Source organism: Pecten maximus, chromosome 16 (assembly GCF_902652985.1).
Source record: "Pecten maximus chromosome 16, xPecMax1.1, whole genome shotgun sequence".
NCBI lineage: Eukaryota > Metazoa > Mollusca > Bivalvia > Pectinida > Pectinidae > Pecten > Pecten maximus.
The window spans coordinates 14,255,784-14,283,719 of record NC_047030.1 but is presented as its reverse complement, the minus strand read 5'-3'; the positions used below and the strand labels follow the sequence as shown (position 1 = coordinate 14,283,719).

Genomic DNA, 27,936 nt, shown 5'->3' with positions numbered 1-27,936 from the left:
CTCTCACACAGGTACCCCCTCTCGAGGACCGGTAGCTGTACTCTCACACAGGTACATCCTCTCGAGGACCGGTAGCTGTACTCTCACACAGGTACCTCCTCTTGAGGACAGGTAGCTGTACTCTCACACAGGTACCCCCTCTTGAGGACCGGTAGCTGTAGTGAGTAGGAAGCCATACTCCAGTGTGTGTGCTTACTAATGACGCATATTATGTCATCATGCTAACGGTTATTATATCCGCTGAAGCAACAAGTGTCATATGGTTAAAGTGATAAACACATTGGGGTCCTGTTTGTCTGAAGTCATTCTTAAAAGAGAAACGTAAGATCATCTTTGTTTGTTGACTCGTTTCGCTGAAATCCCTTGCTTCGTGTGTATTCTGAATTCAGACATATAGGAGAGATCCTATAAACAAACAAAACACAGTTCCTTTTATTTATTAGCTAATTAACTGATATTAACTTAAAAACCATACAAATCTTGTGATTCATTGTTTCCCAAGACGGCGAGATGGATTTCCATAAAATAATATAGGGGTTCAAGGGGTGCGATGAAAACAGGCAATTAAAATGGGAGGATCTTGAACTGAAAGCTGACGTAAACGGCCAAGAATATTTGGAATTTAATGAACGATCATTAAAAACTCGTGGAGGAATTCAAATCACCAGAAGTCAGGCTGTGTGAAGTTAGCTCAACATACGACATACGACATACGACATTCAAAACTTCATATCTTGTGTTTTTACCAGCCAACGAGGTAACTTTTGAATGTTCAGCGGCTCAACATACGACATACGACATTCAGATTTTGAATGTTCAGCCGCTGAACATACGACATACAACATTCAGATTTTGATTTTGAATGTTCAGCGGCTCGACATACGACATACGACATTCAGTCGGCTGAACATTCAAAATCTGAATGTCGTATGTCGTATGTTCAGCCGCTGAACATTCAAAAGTTACCTCGTTGGCTGGTAAGAACACAAGATATGAAGTTTTGAATGTCGTATGTCGTATGTTCAGCGGCTGAACATTCAAAATCTGAATGTCGTATGTCGTATGTTCAGCGACTGAACATTCAAAATTTGAATGTCGTATGTCGTATGTCGAGCCGCTGAACATTCAAAATCAAAATCTGAATGTCGTATGTCGTATGTTCAGCGGCTGAACATTCAAAATCTGAATGTCGTATGTCGTATGTTCAGCCGCTGAACATTCAAAAGTTACCTCGTTGGCTGGTAAAAACACAAGATATGAAGTTTTGAATGTCGTATGTCGTATGTTGAGCTAACTTCACACAGCCCAGAAGTCATTTAATCCAAAACGTTTTTGTAAATCCCGAGAATTCATCCAGGTGTCCAATCAAATCATATAAACTTTACGCGAAACACATGCCACACGAAATGAACACTGTAGGTTCTCCCTTTTACCTTGCTGTCAATCATAACGAGAATGGTAAACATTCGTTTATAAATCAGTTAGTGGGGAAAAATAAGCCTTCTGAGATGATGAAATCCATGGCAAACAATGCTGGTCTTGTTTGAAAAAGACCAACCAATCTCTCCGGAAAAAACACTGTGTACAAAACTTTTTCATTCTTACGTAACATCGACAACAATAATGCAGTTGAGTGGTCATAAAAATGTCAACAGCGTGAACAATTATGAAGTGGCATCAGAACAGAAGCAACGAGAAATGTGCGAACTTCTGACTATTTTTCCATGGTATTTATGATCTATTTGAACACCAGAGCTTTGCTTTTAGTCACTAACGAGTCCTAGAAGGACGAGACAGCTACATAATGTCACAGTGAAGGACAGCTGTATGTTGTTTATAGTTACTGACGAATCCTAGGTAATCGTGACAGTTGTATCATGTCCCTATAGTCACTGACGAGACCTAGAAGGACGAGACAGCTGTATCATGTCCCTATAGTCACTGACGAGACCTAGAAGGACGAGACAGCTGTATCATGTCCCTATAGTCACTGACGAGACCTAGAAGGACGAGACAGCTGTATCATGTCCCTATAGTCACTGACGAGACCTAGAAGGACGAGACAGCTGTATAATGTCCCTATAGTCACTGACGAATCCTAGGAAATCGAGACGGCTGTATCATGTCCCTATAGTCACTGACGAGACCTAGAAGAACGAGACAGCTGTATCATGTCCCTATAGTCACTGACGAGACCTAGAAGGACGAGACAGCTGTATCATGTCCCTATAGTCACTGACGAGACCTAGAAGGACGAGACAGCTGTATCATGTCCCTATAGTCACTGACGAGACCTAGAAGGACGAGACAGCTGTATAATGTCCCTATAGTCATTGACGAGACTTAGAAGGACGAGACAGCTGTATTTATGTCCCTATAGTCACTGACGAGACCTAGAAGGACGAGACAGCTGTATCATGTCCCTATAGTCACTGACGAGACCTAGAAGGACGAGACAGCTGTATCATGTCCCTATAGTCACTGACGAGACCTAGAAGGACGAGACAGCTGTATCATGTCCCTATAGTCACTGACGAGACCTAGAAGGACGAGACAGCTGTATCATGTCCCTATAGTCACTGACGAGACCTAGAAGGACAGACAGCTGTATGATGTCCTTATCATCACTGACGAGTCCTAGAAGGACGAGACAGCTGTATCATGTCCCTATAGTCACTGACGAGACCTAGAAGGACAGACAGCTGTATGATGTCCTTATCATCACTGACGAGACCTAGAAGGACGAGACAGCTGTATCATGTCCCTATAGTCACTGACGAGACCTAGAAGGACGAGACAGCGGTATAATGTCCCTATAGTCATTGACGAGACCTAGAAGGACGAGACAGCTGTATCATGTCCCTATAGTCACTGACGAGACCTAGAAGGACGAGACAGCTGTATCATGTCCCTATAGTCACTGACGAGATCTAGAAGGACGAGACAGCTGTATCATGTCCCTATAGTCACTGACGAGACATAGAAGGACGAGACAGCTGTATCATGTCCCTATAGTCACTGACGAGACCTAGAAGGACAGACAGCTGTATGATGTCCTTATCATCACTGACGAGTCTGAGAAGCACAGCTGTTTGCTTTCCCTATAGGCACTGACGAGTCATAGAAGAACGGGACAGCTGTATGATGTCCCTAGAGTCATTGTCGAGTCCTAAAAGGACGAAATAGCTGTATGATGTTTCTAGAGTCACTGACGAGACTTAGGACGAGACAGCTGTATCATGGCCCAAGAGTAATTGACGAGACGAGGACGAGAGATTTGTATGATGTTGTATGTATGATAGAGTCACCGACGAGTCATAGAGGGACGTGACAGCTGTATGATTTCTCTAGAGTCATTGAGTGGGCCTAAAAGGACGAGACATCTGTATGATGTCTCTTTAGACACTGACGAGACCTAGAAAGACGAGACAGCTGTATGATGTTCCTATAATCACTGACAAGACCTAGAAGAACGAGACAGCTGTATGATGTCCCTATAGTCACTGAAGAGACTTAGGACCAGACAGATGCATCATGGCCCAAGAGTAATTGACGAGACCTTGAAGGACGAGAGAGTTGTATGATGTTCCTATAGAAATTGACGAGATCTAGAAGAACGAGACAGGTGTATGATGCCCCTAGAGTCATTGGCGAGTCCTAGACAGGACGAGACAACTGTATGATGTTCCAAGTGTCACTGACACCAAAAAGGGCGAGACAGGTGTATGATGCCCCTAGAGTCATTGGCGAGACCTAGAAGGACGAGACAGCTGTATGATGTCGCTAGAGTCACTGACACCAAAAAGGGCGAGACAGGTGTATGATGCTCATAGAGTCATTGGCGAGTCATAGGAGGCGAGACACATGCATCATGTTCCGGAGCCAAAAACATAGGATCACGGATACTGTATCATGCACTGTTTGTATAAAATGCTGCATAATAAAAATGTATAAGGCCTGATATGTTACTATTCAATATCATAACTATGGTACATATTGCTGGAAGCATTTAGATGTGTCAGGGTTAAGTCCCTTACCAGGGAATAGTGAAAGAGAAAAAACACGTTTAAGTATGTGTATCAACCTCTTTACATTTCAGCCACTAACACGACAAATGTTTCTGTATAGGAAGTGCGCCACTTAACAATAAATCTTTATCGGACTTGAAGAGTGCGATGTCATACATATCAAGTGTTTGAGAGAGTCAGACTGATTTTTAAATGATTCGCCCCGTTATCTACACTACTTGCTGGCTGTAGTGGAATTCATGATCTGTGTCAGTCTTATTCTAAACGTTTTCTCTTTTTAACTAATTGTAGATTGATATAACTTGGATTGCTTTTGTACCTCGAACAATATTTTCATGTACTTAACTGAATAGTAAATAAAGTTTATCGATAAATCATTTTGAGATGCACCTACCTATAATTAGATATGATACGTATTCCGAGTAATGCTAATATCAGACTATAACGGTTAAGTAATACACAATTGTATGCACATACACCAAAATGACCGGGGACATAGAGTGTTAGGTAAATTGTTATCAATTATAAGGATATGTCCATATAATGGATGGAAATTATGTTTCTGTGCTGTACTACTTCACAACGACCATATTGACTGATGTTAGATGACTAATCCCGATGTGGCCCACTAAGGACATGTAAAGGTGAGTGTCTTATATCATTAAAATCGTGTAATTTCTGTAATGTGTTACGTAACAGTTTGGTCGGATATAAGGCTTCTACATATTTCTTTTTTCTTTAAACTTCTTTACCTGCTCAACAAATACGTTTTGTATTCAAAGATCAAAGAAGCAAAGTGGGGAACACTTAATGGAGGTTATCAAAACCGGATATGCCTAAGGGTGCTTTACACCTGATCATGAATGAATAACGCACTATAGCAAGATGGCCGCCCAACACACAGGGCAATAAAGTGTGTAGTTATCCCCTTATTCGCCATACTTTAGAAAGAATACTGTCCATGAAGGTTACATGTTTCCGTAACCAATAGCAAGATGGAAGCGGGTCTGTTTACTAAAGGCTGTTTGATTTTATAGACATCTTTGGTTCCTTGAGTGAAGCATGTATATACATGTTTTACCTATCACCCTATCTATAGTGTATTATCGACACTGGAAGACAACGCACCTGATACATATCTCAACATTCCTTGACTTGTTCAACAATTCAATGCATTATTACTTGCATTCATGTTAACAGTTACGGTTCTTTTTTGGAGGGTTTATATCATCTGTTAAAACATATTCCGAAACTGCGTAGTAATACATGATCAAATCAGCAACTGACACTTTGTTCACTCTGAACATTCTCTCGTGCCTAAAGGTAAGGCGTCATTAACTATTGTTGTTACCTTCCCCCTCTCTTAGCAGCATCCATTTTCTAGTGTTTTTTAATATCTTCTACGTTATTTTATTGATGTACATTATAATCAAATTGTATTAGTCCCATTTTTTACGAGTGTGCTTACTACATGCATTGTAACATGTAATTAATATTTTGTGCCAATAATAAGAAAATAATAAAACGGCTTTTTCAATTATAGCTTATGTACTGATTATTTTTGTATTGCTACTGTTAGTTCGAAATATTTGTAATCTAGATCTCTTACTCCATTTTGTTTCACTTCATTTATGGAATACTGATTTCCAAAGTGATAATCATTCTTCACATTTAGACATATAGACTCATAATAATAAAAAAAATCTATATTAATATATATATCATCATCATTCCGAATCAAAGGGTTCGTAAAAGCTTTAAAAAACTTTGCATCCACGCCCCTCTTAAGGATTCAAAAATGGTTGAGGTTATTTCCACTGATACTATTATTTCCCGATACCACTGTTGTGTATTGGCTTGCCTTACAGTGTCTCTGAGCTCAGATAACAGTATAACACCGTACAGTGTCACGTATCAAGCCACACTGTGTTATTATCAGAAGACAGTCGTCCATTCAGTATTATATCATAGATAATCTCCCAAAAGAAGCACAATTAATGGTTTTAATAATACAGCTATCTAAAATACACCCTAATATTCTGTGTGATTTTAACACATGTGTCGCGCTCGTAAACCAAACTGTAGTATATGAGACGACATACTACAATTTGTAGTGCTTTGGTCTGTATAGGAATACGGCTCCAGATATCGGTAAACTAATATGTTAACAGTCACTTTCTGTATCAATATGTATGACTTTAACGAATTTATTACCCTTTAGTTGTAAGGCCGCCAAGAAAAGTAAAACAATTGTACGAATCTACAAATTATGACAATTTATTGTCAAAAGCGAAGTTACCACATACAAATTACGACTACCATTTCAGATACGAAAGTACCGTCAATGTCGTCCACTGGCGACTCTGATCTGACCATTTAGACATAAAATCCGATTCAAACACAATGTTGGTAGGAAGGGTGGTGAGATGACACAGTGGTAACATATTTGCCTTTCATCTATGCGACAAACGTGATCGATGTCAGTGGATTTAACTTGATACGCAATTGTTGTAAAATCGTTGTCGTTATGCCCTATTAACAATTCGACTTCCATTTAGAATTATCCTTTTTTTATTAAGATATTATTCCGAAATATCATAAATTCAATCAATGGAAAACTATGCGTGGCAACACTCGAGTTCTTCGATGAAATCCATTTGAACCTCGCCTTATCACTTCTCAATCATACGCTGTTACATATAAATGCGGTTTTTATTCTAAAACATCGACATAGTAAAAATGTAAGAATTTATTTGCGAAAGAACCCTTTTTTAAAGATGGTCATGCCCCACGTTATAAAATATCGGCAAAATATCAAATTTCACACATAAATACTTTCTCCTCCAGATTTTCATCCCTCCTATTGACTTTATTAATCAGTCTAGACTAAACGCTGTATTTTAGCGAGTGATGCGATAATATCGAAAGCGAGGCTAATATGTAGCATTAGTTTGAGTGAAAATTATGTCTTTCCAAAGATATATTGGAATACTGTCTGTGTCATATTCTTTTCTCTCTCTTTTTGTGGCAGACTTTGTGAATGTTTGCTTTCAAGTACATTTTTGTTCGGCCATTTATGCTTACATCAGAACATATCCGCTATTCGAACTGCATTATAGGGGAGCCTCATAGACAATACTTAATTTGCACTTCATTAGATTTAATAAAAAAAAACTGACGCCAATATTTTCGCAAGAGAACCTTTTTTTTAAGAAAAAAAGAAAAGAAAAAGTAGCATGTGTCTTTTTCTTGAAGACCCGTTGAATTGGTTTATTTCTTTATTCTTTAAAGAGGGCACATACAGCCCGGAGGATACTAGATGCTTCCCTAAACATACAAAACTACAATATGTGCAATGGCAAATTATGACACAGATATGACACCTCTTCATACGCTTTCATCCAATACTGATTATTCTAATCAGCGTTGAATTAATTCCAATGAGAATTAAACAAATGATGCTCAAAAATGTGCATTCAGTCAATCTTAACCGTTTGTTCCCTGTCTCTAAGGCCCAAACGCTTCATTGAAATTGGTTCATTGAAGTTCAGAGAAGTCGAAAATGTAAATTGTTTACGAATGCAGGACGACGGACAAAACCCATTCAGAAAAGGTAACTTAAGAGGTCGTCTCAGGTGTGTGAGCGTTTATAGTAACTGGTAGTAGGGACGTGTCTACAGAGATACGTATGTTAGGTGTGTTTACCTATGCTGTTGATTGTACACTGTACTAATGATATGTTAATCATATCGGTCCGATTAGACATCTTTAGACAGTGTTTTGTCAGGGGACATTATAACAAACCAGGGGTGCTGTGTACCATGTATATTTGGACTGTGTTTATACTGAAGACTTCGGGTGTGGTTTGGAATTGGTTTTAAAACGGGGTAAGACGTCATTATTTACTCTTCTATTAATCTATTCACAATTTAACGTGTCCATCATTTGTGTCGACATGTGGCATAAATACTATTATAAATAGTAATTAAGGAGGAGCTTTTCCCAGAAGCGGGATGATATTTAAACGCATGACAACCGGCGTTGCCTTGTAAGGGTGATCGCTCTAGCGAATTTTTTTAATCAAAACCAATACCTTTAGAGGTTTTTAAGATAAAAAATTGAGATCTACGGATAATTGCTTTGATTAAAAACTTAATGTTTTCACTCAAGTTTTAACTTAAAGCCAGTTACTTCCATGAATGTAGCTCAGCTCACAATCCGGAAATCGCCTTGGTTGACAAGTATGCGTGTTCGGATATTCGCACGTGTCATGTTTATACTTGAGTCGATTCATGCAAACACTCGGCCTGTTTTGTGCCTTTGTTAACAATACCATTTTGATTTAGATATTATTTATCTTAAATCGATTATTTGAGTTGCCGTCTTTCATTACGTGCTTCTAAATCACGTCTGCTCAATGAAAATGTTCTTTCACTCATTGCTTATAATCTAAATTATGTACTACTCAGGGGTTGATGATTTAATTCATGTATTTCTTGGGGGTAGATACTTTAATTCATGTACAACTTAGATTATATAATCTTGTTTTTTTTAATTTCTAATGACAAAATGTTGCTGCTGTATCAGTTTTGATACTGAAATAACAAAATAACTAAAATACTAAGAAACACCATTTATTTTTAATCTTTAGTCAGCAAATTAAGTTGAATTCTATTTACTTCGTATCATGAGCCACATTTTAGTTTTGAGGTGGTTGGGTTTTTCCATATATGCGCACAGATAAAATAGCAGTGAACAGTGATATATACACCGTACGTCCCCAAATACAATGTTGTGTGGAATGTTTGAGAAATCAACTACAGGTCCCGACCCCTAGATCACATACTAGGGTGCGTCCCAATACGTCCGTTATAGAGTACGCAAATCATTGGTGACACACGCGGTGTGACACTATGTCACGCGGTATGGGGCAAGTATATAGAGCAGTTGTTTACTTACTCTTCAAAAGTATTATTAGAAATCACTACTTAAGATATCCACCATGATGTAGGAGGGGATGTAAGACGGCGGTTATCTCACGGCTGTGTTATGCAATACGTGTGTACACGCTACTACGTGAGTATATATACTGGGTCATAAATCGTACCAGCCATTCTGTTATAGTAGTTGTTGGTCTTTAAACGTGCTCACACAAGAGAAGTGTCTTCATTCCCCAGGTTTGTACTTAAGAAATATTTTACAGGTTTTATTTGGTATTTTAAAGTACGTGTGAAGGAAATACCTCCAATATACTGTCATCATACATTCTGATACAAAGCTCGCGTGTCAATTCTTTGTAATCCGAATGCTTTCGAGCAGACATACGAGTAAGGGAGAAAATAGGATGGATACGGAATATTGTCATGGTAATCTAGTGTAATATTTGTATCATTCACATCTTTAAGCAATGTGAAATATATCCATTCACTCTGAAACTAACCAGTCACTGGTTCAATTGTCAGATTGAATGGGTTAATTTAACATTTCACCATTCGACTTCCTTCACCTGTATACTGACATTGATTTGTAAAAACAGATAAATCAATATCAGTATATCTGTGGTGCAATATTTATTAAATCGGGGAGTCAGACCTGTATTAGACTTGTGATCTTAGGTGTCTCAAACTGAGAATAAATTTCCATTTTCAGGCAGGCCATTTCATATATTTATATGTTCATTTCTTTCTTTTATGATTATATTGTATTAATAAAGTGTATCAAAAGTTTATCTCACGATAAAAAACAACAACAAAAAACAATAACACCCCCCCCCCCCCCCCAAAAAAAAAAAAAAAAAAAACAAGAATAAATTGTCTGAATCTAGAAATATGTAATTAGTCGAAAGTCAAAACAATTGCCTTAACAAACAGGGCCTCAATCTTTGATAAGACTATGACACACTTTATAGACGTATTATCTGTGTACACAATAATCCTTTTATATTTCAAAAAGGGACCCAGCGAATTGCTGTATGAGATGTATATGTGCATATTAAGAACATGACATGTCTAAATGCTAGTGTATATAAAAAATAATCACCCAACCCATGGATGATTGATATGTTTGGGAATAAAAAATAGGATTGTTGTGTAAACAATTGACAGTGCCGATATTCACATTCGTAAATTCAATCCACACTAAGATGTTTTCATGGAAATCTACTGGCAATACAATTTTAAAATCCTATGAGGTATTCCAGATATAGTCTATCAATCGGCGAATTTCGTTCTCCTCTGACCATTTGACAAGTCCAGATCAGTTTTCCATAAAATGACTGGATATGTGTCACACTGACAAGTTTTTGATATGCGAAATCTGATAACAAAAGCAAAAAATCTTTTGATTCCTGTTTAGCATAAAAATAACATGAAACACAAAACTCAACATTGTGTGTGGCCATCTACCTTTGACCAACTTTTATCAAACACAAGGCGACGTAATGTATAATTAGTACATGTGGTGATATACAAATCAAACATTATTAGAATCTTGAAATATTGAGTGAGTGAGTCAGACTTGTATGACATGTCACTTTAGGTAACCAATATATTTCTCCTGAGAATATATTTTCATTTTTGTTTAAAATCAGGACAGCTAATAATTTTATAGTAATTTGATTCTACTGCAATTGGATAGCGTTAATAAAGTGTACCAAAATAGATTGGCTATAGTTATGTGGAGGGTAATACTTTGACATGTGGACCTACTATTTCCATTTAAACAATACAGGGTTAGTATTGCGTTTAATTACGTCACAATACCCCTATGGAAATATTTCGTGTTATCAAAATGAATTTAATTTAATTCTGCTCTTGTGCAAACAAGATTTATAGCAAACATAGAAATTAAGGACCTTTAATTCGGTCATTATTGACCTAGTATAATCTAAACATGTTAATTTGATTCTACCATTTCAGTATGACACCATATTGATTTCATCAAAGGTCAATTACTCATAAATATAAATTAACTATAATCCCTCAATCGCAATTATATTGATTCTTTTTTGTTTAAAACATGATTTTCTATATTACCTTTTATTGTGTCCAACTTACATCTTCTAAGCTGTAACTTTTATTTCCAATTAAATTTTTTTCGTCACATTTTCCCCTCAACGTAATCATTTTCATGGTTTAGATCTTATCGTATTTTAATTTATACTTATAATCAGTAGTATATTTGAAGTTTGTTTATAACACTGCACTCTAACCAACATACTAATATATCAAAACCTACTTTTAGGTTGCCGGCTTGGGTTCGGCTGTACCGTCTTTAGAAATTTGTTTTCATTTTGGTAACTCTTCTGTACTTTTTATCCTCAGTATGTGTGTTTATATCTCGAAATATGTTTTCTGGAAGTGTGTCGCGTATATCATGTATTTAAGTATAGAAGAGCTCAGATAGAATTGTTAATATGACGTAATATGTGTCACTGCTGTACATCTTTAAGTGTCTTCACCGATTTCGTTTGAAAAACAAAACCAACTACGTTATTCCTTAAGTATTTCACAAGTGGCGCATTACATTACCTCAGAGCGATATCCGAATCTTTAACGATACACTCCGTCCTGCGTCAGTAACATTCAAGTATGTGGTCAATACATATTTATTCAACACATTTAATACGTAAGCACTCGAGTCATATGTACTTGAAAGAGTGATATTTGAAGCACAGCAGTATAAGTTTTCAATGATAATTATTTATCGTTTCGAGCATTTTATGAGAAATTGATTATGTTTATTACATGCGATTTCCCTTAGCTCTGCCATTGTTTTAATTCGGTGTAATATATCAAATAGCAATAGCATTAAATAATATGTACATGTATTAACGAAAAAATATCTCGTGATGAAAAAGGTTATGGATTGATTTTCATCTTAATAGCTTAACTTATACATGGTATGTGTATAAAATTGTGCATGTTGGCTAAAATGTTTTTTTATGTACACTAAAAACTATGTTTTCCTTTACGTGCTCACGTTAAAGTTTTACTTGAGTACGTAAAGTAAAAAAAATGTACCCTACATAAATGTTGTTTTTTTTACAATACATAAATGTTTTACGTGCTCACGTAGAGGGGGGGGGGGATGTTTTCAGCCTATATAAAAAAAAAGAATGAAAGAAGAAAAAAAAAATAGCCGTACATAAAAAAATATCATCCATGTCATCTTTGTTCCACCGTAGATACAGGCATCAGTAAATACTAAAAAATCGTTGATATTAGATATACACTCCACCCATGATCTGCGTACTCTAAGTGGACGAAACTAATATTGCAGCAATATTTAGACTCTCAAATGAGTCGTGCTTTCCCGATTAGGCTTATAAGATAGGTCACCATTCACAACTTAAAAACACCGATCGAGGGATGGTGGGTTAAATTACGTCATGTATACAAATATGTAGATATACCGGATCATATGTTGCGTTATATCATTGCATTAATAGTAGTCCTTGTTCGAGCAAGGTACTTCACAGTTGGATACTGCCTTCGACGTACAAATCAAGGAGAATTCATCGCGACTTCGCTTTGCAGGTTAGTACTGTACTGTAGAATAATTTTCACATGTTACTTTTTACATATATAGTGTATTTTAATGGGGAGCATGACCAACCATGATAGGTAATCTGTATCATTACCGTATTGTATCTTGTCGACTGCTCACATAAAGTCTACTAATATATGTACATGTATTTGTTTATGCTCGTATATAAGATAACCTATACCGAATCATATAGATCCTTCACAGATAGATTTTCTTTGGGACGTTGTTAATGATATAGAGCAATCTTCGGACCACTCAGTAAAGTGTATCTTGCAGTATTTTTAAATAAAGGGACGATATAATTCATATCTTAAGTAGGATATATAGTTTAGAATTTGTTTAGAATACATAGAATGGCTTATGTATTTACAATTTTGCCTGTTTAGTAACCAACATAACAAAGCCTGATTTTTCCTTTTTTCTCATTTCCCTAATTGGGATAGGTAGACTTTAAGTGTCAGTGTCTAAGTCGAGAAATTTCTGTTCTCATGGTTACCCAGGCACATGGTTTATCAATTTTCAAATTTTGAAATGTACACTACTAGACTTTTAATTTGTTTATTGTAGAAATAATTCCAAATGAATTCGTGTTTGACAGATACATATCCAGTGTGTATATATACTCTCTACAGTTAGTTGGTTAGTTACTGGTTTATCGACTAACTGACTCCACCTCTTACTTAAATTTGTCTCACCGACAAAAGTAATTGTGTTTCGCCAGGCCGTAACGACACCCATTTCTAATGTGAAAAAAAGGTCATTTTGCTCTCTTAGACAAACGTCAATTAACTCTTACCATGTTTTCTACACTGCTTTACACCATCTACCATATATCATACACCATATCTCCTCCATGTGAAACTTGGATAACAATATCCGTTTAATAATCAATTTTATAATCAATTTCAATAATTCATCCTAAATTTAAAAAATCAAGCAATTGTACCTATATGTCTATTGGTTGCATCACACTAAACCCTGTGAATTTTCTTTTCTAACTTTACTCTATATTCTGGAGAACAAGAATGTTACCTAAACATTAATGAAAAACAGTAGAGGAATGAAAATGTCAGTGTTTATTTGTAGTGCTGCAATGGTAAACCCTTTGGTCAGTGCATAGTTCAATTACAAGCATGTGACATTACTGTATACATATTCAAACTACACTGAGGATGATTTTCATTTAAGGATTTTAAAATTGTCAATTTTGTTGCTTGCATGGACTGGTGAAGGGAAGTGAACCTCGTGCAAATGAAGTGAACTGCGAAGCAGTTCATGTACCATTTGCACGATATATACTGAAACGAAAAAGAAACGCAACATGGAAAATTGTGATTAATTTTGTATTAAATATACATATCTGTATAAAAATCGCGGAAATAAACATGCACCCTGCCTAACACCCATACCAATCCTCAAAATCACCCAAGTGTGACTAGAGACCTATGCACTTCCGGCGCGGTAAAAACATCAAAAACCGTGCCTGTACAAACATATGCGTTCTTTTTTCATTCAAACCAGTATCAATTCATCACTAACATTGAGCCACATCATCGCCAATACTTTTGCAAACAATAATTCCTTTTACAATTATGCCACGGTTATCAAAGGTTGATAGAGGACGTGCTATAGCGATGCTTCTGGCAGGGAACACGCAACTTCACGTCGCTCGACAATTCAGAGTTCACAAATCGACTATTAGTCGATTAGTTTCACGTCTTAACGCAACAGGAAGAGTCGATGACCAGCCGAGATCAGGACGTCCACGCGTAACGTCGCGACGTCAAGACCGGGTTCTTAGGTTGGCACACCTGCGTAACAGGAGATTAACGGCCGCTGAAACGGCAAGGAATACGATTGGTAATCATAACCGTCGAATTCATCCCCAAACAGTGATCAACAGACTGCGTGAGGCTAATTTGCGTGCAAGGCGACAGTACGTTGGTTTACCACTAACACCGCAACGTCGAGCACGTCGTATGCAATGGGCAACGGCACATATGCCCAGACGTTTTCCTATGAGACGTTGGAGGTCTATGCTCTTCACCGATGAATCTCGATTCACGTTATTTCGAGCAGATGGCCGTCAACGTGTGTACCGGCGTCGAGGCGAACGTTTTGCTGACGCCTGTGTTTTGGAACACGACCGATTTGGGGGTGGATCAGTTATGGTTTGGGCGGGAATCTCCCATGGTTTGAAGACGCCTTTGGTGATAGTCAATGGGAATTTAACGGCCGTACGCTATCGGGATGAGATCCTTAGGCCCCATGTTGTGCCGTTTGTTAGGCAGCATCATCTAACCTTTCAGCAAGATAACGCGAGACCACACGTTGCAAGAGTCTGTAGAGACTTTCTTGCGACACAGAACATTGTTCCTATAGATTGGCCTCCATATAGCCCCGACTTGTCCCCAATCGAGCATTTGTGGGATGAATTAGACAGAAGAATTCGAAATCGCCGTAACCCCCCAAATACCCTCCCTCAGTTAGCAAATGCACTCGTCCAAGAATGGAATAACATTCCAATACGGAAAGTCAATGCCCTGATGAACTCAATGCAACAAAGAATTAGAGATGTGATAACTGTTCGAGGAGGACACACACGATATTAGGGCACGGTTTCAAAACTGCTGCCATTTCAACTTGGATTCACGTAGGGTACTACCAATCATGACCTTCTAGCAAAGTGACCTGTTCTTAAAAATCTCTAAACATTTAAAGGATGTTACATCAATATTCAATATTAACTATTACATATGAAATTTAAACATAATGCTCACAAGTATTATTTTATTAAACCTACAATTTGAAGTTGCGTTTCTTTTTCGTTTCAGTATATATTCCTGTCTTGTAATATGTGTTTAGCTTTCCCTTCAAGTTCCAACTCTTAAGCCTTTTAATTGCCACCGTTCCACTCTGAATTGAATCCGAATCCGATGCCGAGTGTTTTCCCGCTAACTCCATTATCATATTAACAATGTGTGTTTAGAGATATGCAGGCTGTGTTACAAATGTACATGTCCAATTGGACTAGAGACTTCAGATTGAAAAGGGCGTACTTTATGGCGTCCTATCTTTTCAATTATTGTTTCAGCATTTTAACAGGAAGCGTTGTATCATGTGACAGTTTGATCTGTGATATCTAGTGGCAAGAAAGTTGCATACACACAAATCATATAAGCTTTGGAGTAATCTAGAACAGACTTATACAGCGTCAAGTATTCAGCTAGTTGTACGTGTATACTGATAGTTTAATGAAAACGATAGGCTATTTAACTATTTCAATATCAATATATTTATTCTAGCGGAGAAAATGGAAATTTTAGTGACGTGGTCTAAATTCAATTAAACTTCACAATGAGCTACCTCCTTGCACTATTAACATGTTTTGCAAATTAAAATTCAGTCGATCCTTCAAGAAACCGTGCATCCGGGGTACTCTTGCACCATATGTCCTGGTAAATAATTAAGAATTGCGAAATGCCACAATTAAATGAAATCGATAGGGGAAGGGAGCATTCGTAACGTCATGTAGTCGGGCAATATACAGGAAGATAGGGTTGCTGTCCCAGGAGCGGACGATCGCGCAATATGTCGCGACGTCAAGAAAGACGAATACGTCTTTAGCAACTTCAAAACCGATTTGAGACGATTTCATCAACGTTTCAAAACCCAAAAATCCTATTTGAAATTGTTATAGAATTTAAGGAATCTGAGCTATACTATAATCCATGAATTATATTATACTTCCTATGACATAGTTTAATGAAAGGAATAGTGATGCAACTGGCCACAGTATGTATTGGATTAGACTACAGCATGACTTTGAATAGTACAATGGAGTCTTCCATACGCATATTACATGTTCTACAATTTACCATTTTGCTTTCAAAAATCTGTGTTTGAAGAATCTTTATCAAACAATTGATAATGAGAGTGATGAATATGTTTTAGTATGTTTGTGTAGTTCTTTAAAAGTAGACAGTCTTAATTTTACAAGAGAAAGCATTGGCTTTGTGTTGGTTGAAAATTACATAGAGATAGTGAACCAAGTCAAGTGTACCACGCTATATTATATGTAGAACATAACAGATTCCTTACCATCAGCAGCTTACCTCGATCTCTACTAACAACACAACCATGGACACCGTACACGCTCCTAAGTCGCATCATAAGCATTAAGCATGATGATTTAAATATCCCAATGATTAATTCCCCTTTCCAGATAGCAACACCCCTACATCCTCTACCCCGGTGGTTACATGTCTCGATCATTTAACATAGTATGCAAGAGCTTGTCCTCACTATAACAATTTTCCTGACGACTGTGGACTACTGACGGAGAAATGTAAGGTTTCGAGACATGCATGTTGATGAAATCCATGGGAAAGTTTTATTGTAGATATCATGATTTCTTTTGGAATAAAAAGTTTATTTGCCGGTACGATATAAAGGTAAATATGGTTGATGCTTATTGAAATACATATAGGTGCTGTTGTCACCCTAATTCTTAATTGAGATTTTGACGTAACGTGGAATAGACCAAGATTTGTATGGCAAATGTCATCCATGAAACGGAAGATGCTTACCGGAACACAGAGCATCATTCTCCTTGTACTTTTTCCATGCAATCCTTTATTTTTGAAATTATGTTTTATTTCAATTGACTTTGAGTTTCCATGATTGCTTCGTTATTATGTTGGTTTTAATTGGTGGTTTTGAGCAGGTCATTTGAATACACGTTCTACTACTATCACCCTCTCTCAAGCGGATAGTAGTTATATTAACGATATGGATATTTTTTCCGTAAAAGGTAATTATCTTGTATAACCGAATTGAAGACAATTATATTTCGTTGTATGTTGAATAATTAATTGAAAGCAAATGACAATTGTTAAGAAGTCTTAAGTCCACTTCGACAGGCAGTAATAAGATGAATTACAGATTGCAAGCATTTGTGTCTATGCTAGGTAAAGTGTACTGTATGACCCTTTCTGTTCGTACGTTCTCTATATTAGGTTAAGGATATTCCTTATTCTATAGCAAGTAAAGGGTATTTACTGTTCTATATTAGGTTAAGGATATTCCTTATTCTATATCAGGTAAAGGGTATTTCCTGTTCTATATCAGGTAAAGGGAATTTCCTGTTCTATATCAGGTAAAGGGTATTTCTTATTCTATATCAGGTAAAGGGTATTTCTTAATCTATATTAGGTAAAGGGTATTTCCGTGTTACTTTATTCATTACTTCTATAGATAGACTCGACGTCACAAAAAGTCCCTTGTAAAAGGCGCACACTGTCCAGGTTCCTGTGCCCCCTCGCACGCACGCACGCACGCACGCACGCACGGTATTTGTATTTGACTCTATAAATGACACGTGGACACAATGAACAAATACTTTCCTGTTATTAAACCATCTACGTTTGTTCATGACACAAAAGGCTGTTATCTTTTTAGGAGATTAGCAGTATAAGAACTATACAATCTGGAAAATTCTGTTACTCAAGTACAAAAATTTGAATCGCATCTTTTGATATCAATTAAGCATATTGAAAATTCAACAGGTTACATATCAGCCGCTTACCCTGATCTTTACTTACAATATAAGCAGAGACAGATAACAGCTAAGCTATAAATAATTGTGATGCTTTCAATTCCCTACATTGTAATTTTCAATTTCTATACAGTAGCATCCCTGATTCAGCTTTAAGATGTTTTATTAGCAATTAATACAGTTTAAGTTAAATAACGAAAATGGTAAAATTTTGAACAGACCCCTAGGACTTAATTCAAGACGTTGAATATACATCATAGGTCTTGAATTAATATAAGAGGTTTTGATATGTTTAGGATTTAATGCACACGATATCTCGTTATTTCCTAGGTTTTTTATGTGCTTATTTTTGTCTTGATTTAAATTTTCAGAGACGATCGTAGAAGATGAACTTAGTAATTTCGAAACTGTCCTGCCTGCTACTCCTGACATTTCCTTATGGTGTAAGTTTTTGTTTGGAATAATCTATAATAAGGATAATGTTCAGTTAGAAAGACATATAGATACAATACAATTTACAGCTACATATACATGCAATTCAAACTCATACAGGTAGTTCATATATAGATAAATTGATAATTGTTTGTTAGGTAGTCCTTGATTTACATAAAATAAATGATTAATGATTACTATATGAAATTAATAATCATTATAAATTGGACATTAAGGTAGGACATTAATTCAACTTCCAATTGGCGAGGAATTCTTATACAGTGTATGTTAAAATTAATTGACATGATTAGTATAATAACATGTTTGCCTCATCTTTTGTAGGTCCAGTGCTTACAGTGCGACTTTACAGGTAAGTCCATTGATAAACGATTAATTGTATGGTGACTTCTAAAGAAAACAATAGCTGCTGCCAAGCATTTATCTTTGTTATCTTTGTTATCAAGTTCCTCAAGCCTCTACGAGAAAATGTTATTGTTGTTCATTTTACCAGTGGATTCCAAAAAGAAATGTGACACTTGTATAGGTAAAATAAATGCTTATTACAGTATTTGTTCATCTCCAGTTACATCCAGTACAACATCAGTTTCAGGTTTAAAAAATCACCTACGCATTCGTATATAATACTACAATAACAATAACATATAACTATTGCTCTAAAATAATGTTGTTTTTTTTCAGAAGAAACAGTCCCGGAAAAACAACCTGATGGTAGCTTTCGGTGCGTCTGTGATAGGTCAAAAGGATATATTGGACAATTCGATTATGCATGCGCCTTTGTTCCTTGTCCAGCTAACATGGAGCCTGACGACAAAGGTATTATCAAACTTTGGTCTTATCTAAACAGCGTGTACATTTTAAACCATTTTGAAATTATAGCATTTCATCCATGATTCATCGAATGATGACCGGTTGTTTCTTGATATTTTGCCCTGTTATGGCTCACATAACATTTTTGTTATTAGGGTACTTTGATGTTCCCCAAAACAATGCTTGAAATCTTTTACTTCCTTTCAATTTATTTTTCTGGTGTTTTTTTTTTTTGCTTTTTTTGTTTTTGTTTTTTGTTTGTTTTTGTTTGTTTGTTTGTTTGTTTTATACCACCCTGGCTGTTTTTACAAGGACAAAGACAAAAACCATATAATAACAAGACATTAAGTTAATATTTACAGAAAATAGAAATAAAGACACCGAAGGTTTTTCAGAAAATTAATTTCAAATAATCTCTGTAGTACAGATTTTGCGTTACGCCCTTGTACTAAATGTTACTTGATGGTTTGTTTTGCAGCATTTTGTCAGTGCATCAATGAGTTCTTCTTCAGAGACAGTCAGTGCGTTCATAAGTCAAGGTAAATAAAGGTGCTATGCATTGGTGAGACATGAATAAGATATATATAACTATAAGGGCGTTATGTTTTCTTCTGATCGTTATTTAAAAGTTCGTTTTATAGTCACGCACACACACATCAATTCATAATTGCAATATTTTTTTCACTTCTTTTTTATTTGTTTAAAGATGCAAACCAGATGAAACCATAGTCCACAACGGAAGTCGTTTCGACGATCGAAGATGTCTTAAGATGAACACTCAAGGTGAGAACTTTATCTACTGAAATATTTAACAAACTTTAACGTACATTGGGAACATGAGTGGTATTCTTGTGAGTTTGTTTATTTGTTGTGATTGCTTCGTTAATCAATCAATTTAAAAAAGTCTGTCTTGTTATTTTCCAGTTAGTATACGAGACCCACCTCTTACGATGATAGAAGATATCAAACCTACCTCAATTCGAATTCAGGTCTTCCGAAATGAAAACGAGACTGGCCAACTCAATGTGACCTTGACCGTTTCAGCTGTAACAGACGGAGATACACAACGTGTTATTACAGACAGTATAGGTCCGTCTTGGCTGTATCACTATGGTTTGATTATTTTATACTGTATAGTTCACGCGGCTAATGTTTAGCCGTTATACTTGTCGGAACTACTTTGCGGGTTTAAATTTCACATACCACTGCCTTGTATAGTAAATATTCTTCAGTGAATATTTCTATAATTGCATTGATCGATTACCTGTGGTCGGTGACGTCACCATACGTAGATGTACCCATTCAGAAAATTATTGAAAACAAAACGTGGTTGATTCGTCAAAGACATCCGAATGTTCATGCGGATTGTTTGACATTTCTCTTTAAATACACGTCAAATTGTGACGCTGTCGTTCGGTAATGGTCGAAATTCTGAGCGACCTTGCTCACAACATATGGAAGAAACCCCATACTACCCTTTGACCAGATGATAGATTCTCGTTCCTGGGCATGCGGATCTGACTTAATCAATTATCCGCATTACTTTTAACGAAGTTCTACATACCCATCCGTCTCAAACTTTGCTATAACTGCCTTCTTATAAATAATGTTCTTTGAAGCCCTTTTAGCAATTCTGAAAACTAACCTTTGTTTTTGTATGCTATTCTCAATATTTGTTTTCGCATTTATTTAGTAACCGCGAATTTAGTGAAATTGGGATTTTGAATATAAAAATTGTCTTAACCCGATACTGCTACCTTATTTTGGAATGAACAATGGAACAGGATGTAAATTCAGTATAAATTGTTTGCCTTTTATGATTTATCAGGTTTATATCGAAATATTTATCTGTGTACTTTCAACTGCAACCTTTTTTTTTATACATATTATACATATGAGAAAGTTATTGATTCGTGATTTAAAATTACATAACCGCTAATTATTAACATAAAATCCGTATAAGATGTTATCTGTCTGCGTTGAAGCAGACAACGCTCATCATTCCGGAATGTTATATTCTTGCCTCAATGTCTATATTGTTCATACTTTCCCATCTCTGTATCGCTTTTGAGTTAAAATGTTATACAAATGTTGAGTTTACGTTATTTTTGTATCATTGATATAATCAGGTGAGACAAGAATGAGTGTTAGTGTCAATATCAGTGAACTAGAGGCAAACTCGTCCTACCGGGTACAAGTCACATCATCCAATGAAGCTGGTACAAGCGATCCCACCTTAATTTTACTTCACACACAAGGTAAGCATACAACTTATTCCATTCAAAATTGATTTCCCGCAAAAATATAGCAAAATGAAGCTTATGATTATCATAATACTGCTAGTACAAACATAATTATATATCACAACTCATTTTTGAGACCTTTTCTGACAAGAATAATAGCTGTTCTGATTGTAAGATTCTAATGTAGAATTTTTGCTTTTATCGAACAAACAGATTGAAGCAGATTTTTATTGACATCGCTTTCAAATAATGATTTCTATTGGATGGCTTATGTTGGCAAAGTTTTCAATAAAAGTGATAGCTAGAATTTGATGGAAACTGGGAATAAAAAAAATCTACAAATAAAAGATGTTGGATAAAGATATTGATATATGTAACACGCTGCCTCAGAATCTGACATAAGTTTAAGCAATAACTAGTTCTTTTGGAGTAGTTTGTCATAAAACAAAGGATGAAAACAAAAGAAAACACACAACGAAAAAAAGAACATTGCTATCATAAAAAAGAAAAAGTTGGCAGGGAGCTTTTGGCAAATAGTTCGACAGAACTTGAATACGTTCTAAAACTGGGATCAAAGATAAAACAAATGTGATTGGACTAAGGGATATAACTCACAGAAAAAAAGAGTTCATAATGATAACCTGAATTAATCAAGGGGATATAATTCATAAAATACTATTCATATTACCGTAGATTTAATCCCTGCTCGAGCACCTGAGGTGAAACTAAGGGACGTGAACCAAACAGCATGTACACTTGAGATAATTCCTGACAAGAAAATTGACCGCTCGGGCAAAATATTTCTGGAATTCAGGAGCCTAACTGACGATACAAAAGGATATATGATGAAAGAAATTGGTATGATTCAGTTGTTATTTTCACCATTTTTTCATGCGTCATTTGAGTTAGTAGTTTAACCATATTTATTACACAGAAAACCAAACACATAGCATAGCAAAATTGATATATATCAACAATACAAATGCAAAAAATATTTCAAGCAGTCTACTATTTTAAAGATATTTTATGGGTTTTTGGAAACAAACGCTCATATCGATCACAGGTTTTATCATATTTAATCTTAACGTATAGTAAACAAAAGCAAAAGGCAACGGAACGGTTCCAGTATATATTATTGAAGCACAAACATTGCAATTTGATTTCAATGGTAAAGAATGTTCGTCCACTTTCTTTGTAGAAAGAGGCAAGATAACGACTGTGATGTATGTGGACGGATTAGTAGCAAACACTACATACCAGTTTCAAATTAAAACGGACGATATTGCAGGACTAAGTGACGCCAGACAGATAATTATACAGACAACGGCTGGTAAGTTTGAACTGTAAAACGTAAAATGTAGCGTTTTGTCCATATCATGTTTTAAAACGGCCTGACCTCAAGCAAGGCATTGTCAACACATTATGATAATTCTAAAAAAAACACCGTTCCTGTTAAGAAGTAAACTGGTACGGATAACTAAATATGGCAATTGTCAAGTGCGTGTTTGTTTACTGAAAAAGAAAATTGTTCATTATATATAGTTTTGAAGTAATAAGTGGGCACTGTAGATGTGAGGAATCCTAGAATCATCTCATTCTAGGTCTTTTCCAGAATCATCTCATTCTAGGTCTTTTTCAGAATCATCTCATTCTAGGTGTATTCCATGTGCTTCTCATTTTGTAGACACTCGTACAATCTAAGATATGGTTCATTGTTGAATTTCAGAGGTGGTCAAGAACACCCAACACGAGGGGGGTACATCGTAAGTATTGTATACGCTTATAACATTGTTATATTACCTATAAGGCATGCATCAAGGGGAATGTCTCGATACCATTATCTCATTTGGAAAGGTTCTATTTTCTTGCGGACGTGAAGTTTGACCTGTTCGATGCTTGTACATGTATATTCCAATAGGTAGTATTCATTGAAAGGTTTTATAGGTATTACCCAATGAATAGAACCAACAAAAAATTAATCTTATTGACCAAGGACCAGAGTTGGCTTCAACTGTTAAAATAGCTTTATGTGTATTGAGAATAGTACAGTAATTATACTCTCGTTTAAGGTGACATGTGTTAAGGAAAGGGAATTTTCCGTTTTCAAAAAAATCGATCAATCGTGTTCCTGTATTTTCCAAAAATTATCAAAATTAATTATCCAAGAAAAATCTTCTTGGTGCCTTTTATTTGTTCAGGCGGATGTCGCGTATTTGTTTAAAAATTGTGATAAATTTCGATACCATTTATTTTTTACCGACCGTTCCTATTTAAGTTGTCTATTCACGCTATGCATTATTGGTTTGCAGGATTGAGTCAATAGTCATTCCAGTCCTTGCCGTTGTCGCTTTTGTGTGTATTATTTCTGGAATCATATGGAGACGCACTCGCCGTGGCACCGGTAGGTATATATGCAGCTAGCAGTTTATGAACTAGTAAATTTATCATACGTGTTAAACAATCATTATATTAATCAGGTGTTACGGCTCGTGCAATTTTTTGTCGAAGGTTAATATCACATCTAATTTTGACCTGTGGACCATTTAGACCAATCAGCGTTGAATAAATAGTTATATAATAATTTACAATGGTTGACTCATTTTAACATCCTTATAATTCTCTGCTTAATTATCCGATCTAGTGGCATTCAAAACAATTCATTCTTACCACTTACTGTTGTTCCACCCAATGGTATAACATGATACATGTTTATATTCAATTTGGCAGGTAACGATCGGAACAGAATTGTTAATCCAGTCGAAGGTTTGTATTCGATTTCGCCGTTTTCTCAAACTGCATGTTCTAGTTCAGCTAATGTTGTTTTGTTTCCAGACTTACACACAGGACTATAACACATGTAAGCAAAGTCGAGGAATATAATAGATTGAACAAATTACTTTTATACAGAGTTAATAAGGTAGAGGTATATAAATATCAGTTAAAGACCAAAAAAAAAACAAAAAAAAACAAAAAAAAACAAAAAAAAAACAGAAGGATAAACAATTTCATACATACCTTCAAATTTGTCTCTCACCGCCTATATGTAAAATAACTTAATTTATTACGATAGAAAACTACATTATTCCGAACTACAACCGCCCAATTGTAATGTTCTTCATTATAGTTAAACGTCAACATAAAATCTACAGTACAACAATGCCTTTTTATGTCACCTTTGCCTTCCGAAAATAATTATCGTTTTCGACCTTTTCTCAGAAGCCCTTGAACCAATTTCAATGAATATTTGTGGGAACCTCTAATAGATAAAGGTAAAAAAAAATCTGAATTATATGGTCCCAGAACCAAGGGGACTGATGGGGCGATAACAAAATAGTAGTGAAATCAACTGAAACTTCAAAATTCTTATTCTTAAGATCTAGATAAGGTAGAATAAATTAATTGTCATCGATGAAGAGTATGAATTGTAAATTTCATGACCCTGTGTCTCATCATAACCCCTGAGAATGAACTAAAATTTAATATAATTCATATAGGGATACCACATTTTTACTATCATTTGTTGAACTTCAGTTGAAATTAGCGTGGATGTGGTTACTTGAAATAGTTTGGTACGGAACGCGATGTATTGATAGCATTACGATTATATTAACTGAGTTAAGGGGGTTATATATCAATAATTATGTCTGTACATCTATGTGTTCTAGTGTGAAAAGCTTTTCGTACACCTGTTCTGATTTCGATGGTCATCGGTCAAAAGGTTGGAGATTGAATTTTTGATAATAAAAAATTCCTGATTCAAAACCCCTAGACAAATTTAGTTCATATTTACAACTTAACTTTACCAAGTTCAAAACCTGATCTGGAGTCTTAGGTCAAAGGTTGCACTTGACCAAATTTGAAATACAAAGCTTGTGTACAAGATACGGTATATCATGGCCCATCTCGACAAATTTAATGTATTGATAAGGTGAAGACGGGTGGGTTATATATACTGTAGGTGTTTATGAATCCATGTCGAATTTTCCTTATAGTATCACTGGGACTCATTTTAACCAATGAATATGTTTGAATAGTTTATTTTTTTCGTTGATTTCATGCTAAATATCTTTCTGATGAAAATATTTCATTTCAGAAACTGATGTCCGTGTGACTGAGAGAACTACAATTAATATAGTTGATGAAGGTAGGAAATAAGTCGATTGTCTATTATAGATTTTCTGTGAAACAAAAGATAATTTTCTTTCCAATTTTCATTTAATTATTATATGAAATATTAAGTAAAACATGTAAACAATGTTGATAAGTTGATCATGTACCTAAGTCTCTTCATCGTCACATACTGAGGATCCAATTGTGTTCAAGGAAGTTTTTGAAATTAAATTTCAATCATTTTAATACCTTTTTTTTTTCGGGTAATTATATATATTGTTTTAATATCATGGCGCTGCTTTGAAATAAGAATTACTTATAAGTAACGTGGCATACAAATCGGGTTGTTTTAGCAAAGACGAATATAGGCCATTACTTAAAGTCGAATTTTACATTTAAAGCTCTTGAGGCTGCAGAAGATGCTACAAATGCAACCACACTACTGAAAAAAGATAGAGGTAGGTATTGAAATTGGTTCAGAATTGAAACATTTCAGACAAAAAATAACTTGCTTTGATTTCATCATAAACAATTTGATGTTGTTGTTTTTTGTTTTTTTTTTCAGATGAAAATACTGCTGCAAAAACCACCATACCAATTGACATAGAATGTACGTATCAATATTAATCAGGTATGAGTTGATCTATGTAACTCATACAAAACATTACAGTATTTTGAGCATAAATGTATTCAGGAAACTGTTATGAACCACTCATAAGTGACAGTGCAACTTTTTTTAAAAAAAGCTTCAAACTAACACTCAATAAATGTATATTTATTAAAACATTAGTAGCGAGGTGCACCTTTTAATTAAAAGGATTCGCGAATTCTACTCCGAGTAGTAGCAGTAGTTTTTGTTTTAGTTGACAATGCTTTTTGTCTTAACCTTGATGTTACTACTATATATAAGTTGATGAAGCAAATTTCAATATCGCTATGGAAGTGACGTCATAACCAATGACCTCACAATATCTTCCTTTTCTGACGAATCACTAAGATGATATTCAGTATAAACGCGAGTTGTTTTCTGGCTTTATTACAGCTTTGTGCTATCTCAGAAGGAATATTTTCCTGTTGGATATAACCAGAAATATTGACATAATACTCCACTTGAAGATCAAGATCGAAAGATTAGTCACATTTGCTATAATTATCGTAATGTATGTGTCTGGTTTTCTGTCATTGTGGTAGTTTTTTGACTCGGTAGAACCTACTCATACTCGTTTCCAAGCAAAGCATACACTGAATTCCCGGTACTTCCCTAGTAAAGACGACAGAGAAAATGCTGCCATCATAAGGGGATTGCTCAGAATTCTGAAAACAGAAACAGAAATTTTTTTGAAAAACTTAATTTTGGAAGTTTTTTTTTAAGTTGCCGTGTCAGCTCAGGTAACTTTATGTTACAGGTCCTATCATCCGCCAACCTGTGGATAATTGAAAGGAATCCAAAATGGATCTTAGATGTCAGATGGAAGATTTTAATTGCTGAGGACATTCCTCTTGAAAAGTGTGTGTAAATTGAAGATTTACAGTAAAACAAAACATATGATGTATTACAAAAATGACCCGTTTCAAAGTCTGTCAAGTTACATCATTCCTTCGAATGTGTATTTGCATAGCCTATTATGTTCTCATTTCATTTCAACCTATTTTATTGTATAACATTTATACAAATGGGTTAGACAGCAGGCTACGCCTATATAAGTCTTCCCTTATATAAACAGAACAATAGTAGAATTTAACTAAAACAATTGAAAGTGAAGAAGTATAAGAAATATGTATATAAATTAAGTCAATGGAGATGAAATATCTTAAGAAATGAAACATCTTTTATGAATATATTGATTTTTATGGTCAAAGGGAGGTAATTATAATAAGAACTAACAGTTAGTGGAAAAGGGAGGTAATAAGGTTCTAGTATATCCTTTGTCAAATAATGATAATGTTTCAGAGTTATAAAAAGTTTTTGTTCTCAGTTAATAGCTATTGCTTAGATACAGGATTGGCACCCAGTCTTAAATCTAGCAGCACTAGATTTTCAGGCATAAAATGTCCTTACTCCTCCTCCTGTAGCCATCCATCTTAGTGTGCTAGATTCAGACTGAATGCCCCTGCATCCAAGCAAAGCTTTCATATGTCAGATATAACAAACTGTGTAATCATACTTTGGAATAAAAAGATTGTAGTTGAA

At 35.5% G+C, this 27,936-nt stretch overlaps 1 protein-coding gene across 6 annotated transcripts; it reads left to right on the top strand.

The window, feature by feature from the left end:
- Positions 1–4,227: 4,227 nt before the first annotated feature.
- LOC117344597 lies at positions 4,228–27,936 on the top strand. 6 transcript variants are annotated; one of them, XM_033907401.1, is made up of 17 exons: positions 4,228–4,672; positions 18,504–18,575; positions 18,907–18,934; positions 19,264–19,398; positions 19,871–19,931; positions 20,099–20,175; positions 20,317–20,481; positions 21,522–21,650; positions 22,329–22,493; positions 22,834–22,965; positions 23,362–23,398; positions 23,945–24,036; positions 24,363–24,398; positions 25,729–25,779; positions 26,147–26,203; positions 26,311–26,355; positions 27,152–27,936. In XM_033907401.1, the coding sequence occupies exons 2-17, from the start codon at positions 18,519–18,521 to the stop codon at positions 27,181–27,183; spliced, it is 1,299 nt and encodes a 432-aa protein (XP_033763292.1). In that variant the 5' UTR covers positions 4,228–4,672; positions 18,504–18,518; the 3' UTR covers positions 27,184–27,936. The 6 variants fall into 6 exon arrangements, with proteins under 6 accessions (XP_033763292.1, XP_033763291.1, XP_033763296.1 ...); XM_033907400.1 differs by having other exon boundaries at positions 4,480–4,672; positions 18,490–18,575; XM_033907404.1 differs by lacking the exon at positions 4,228–4,672 and adding an exon at positions 9,007–9,104.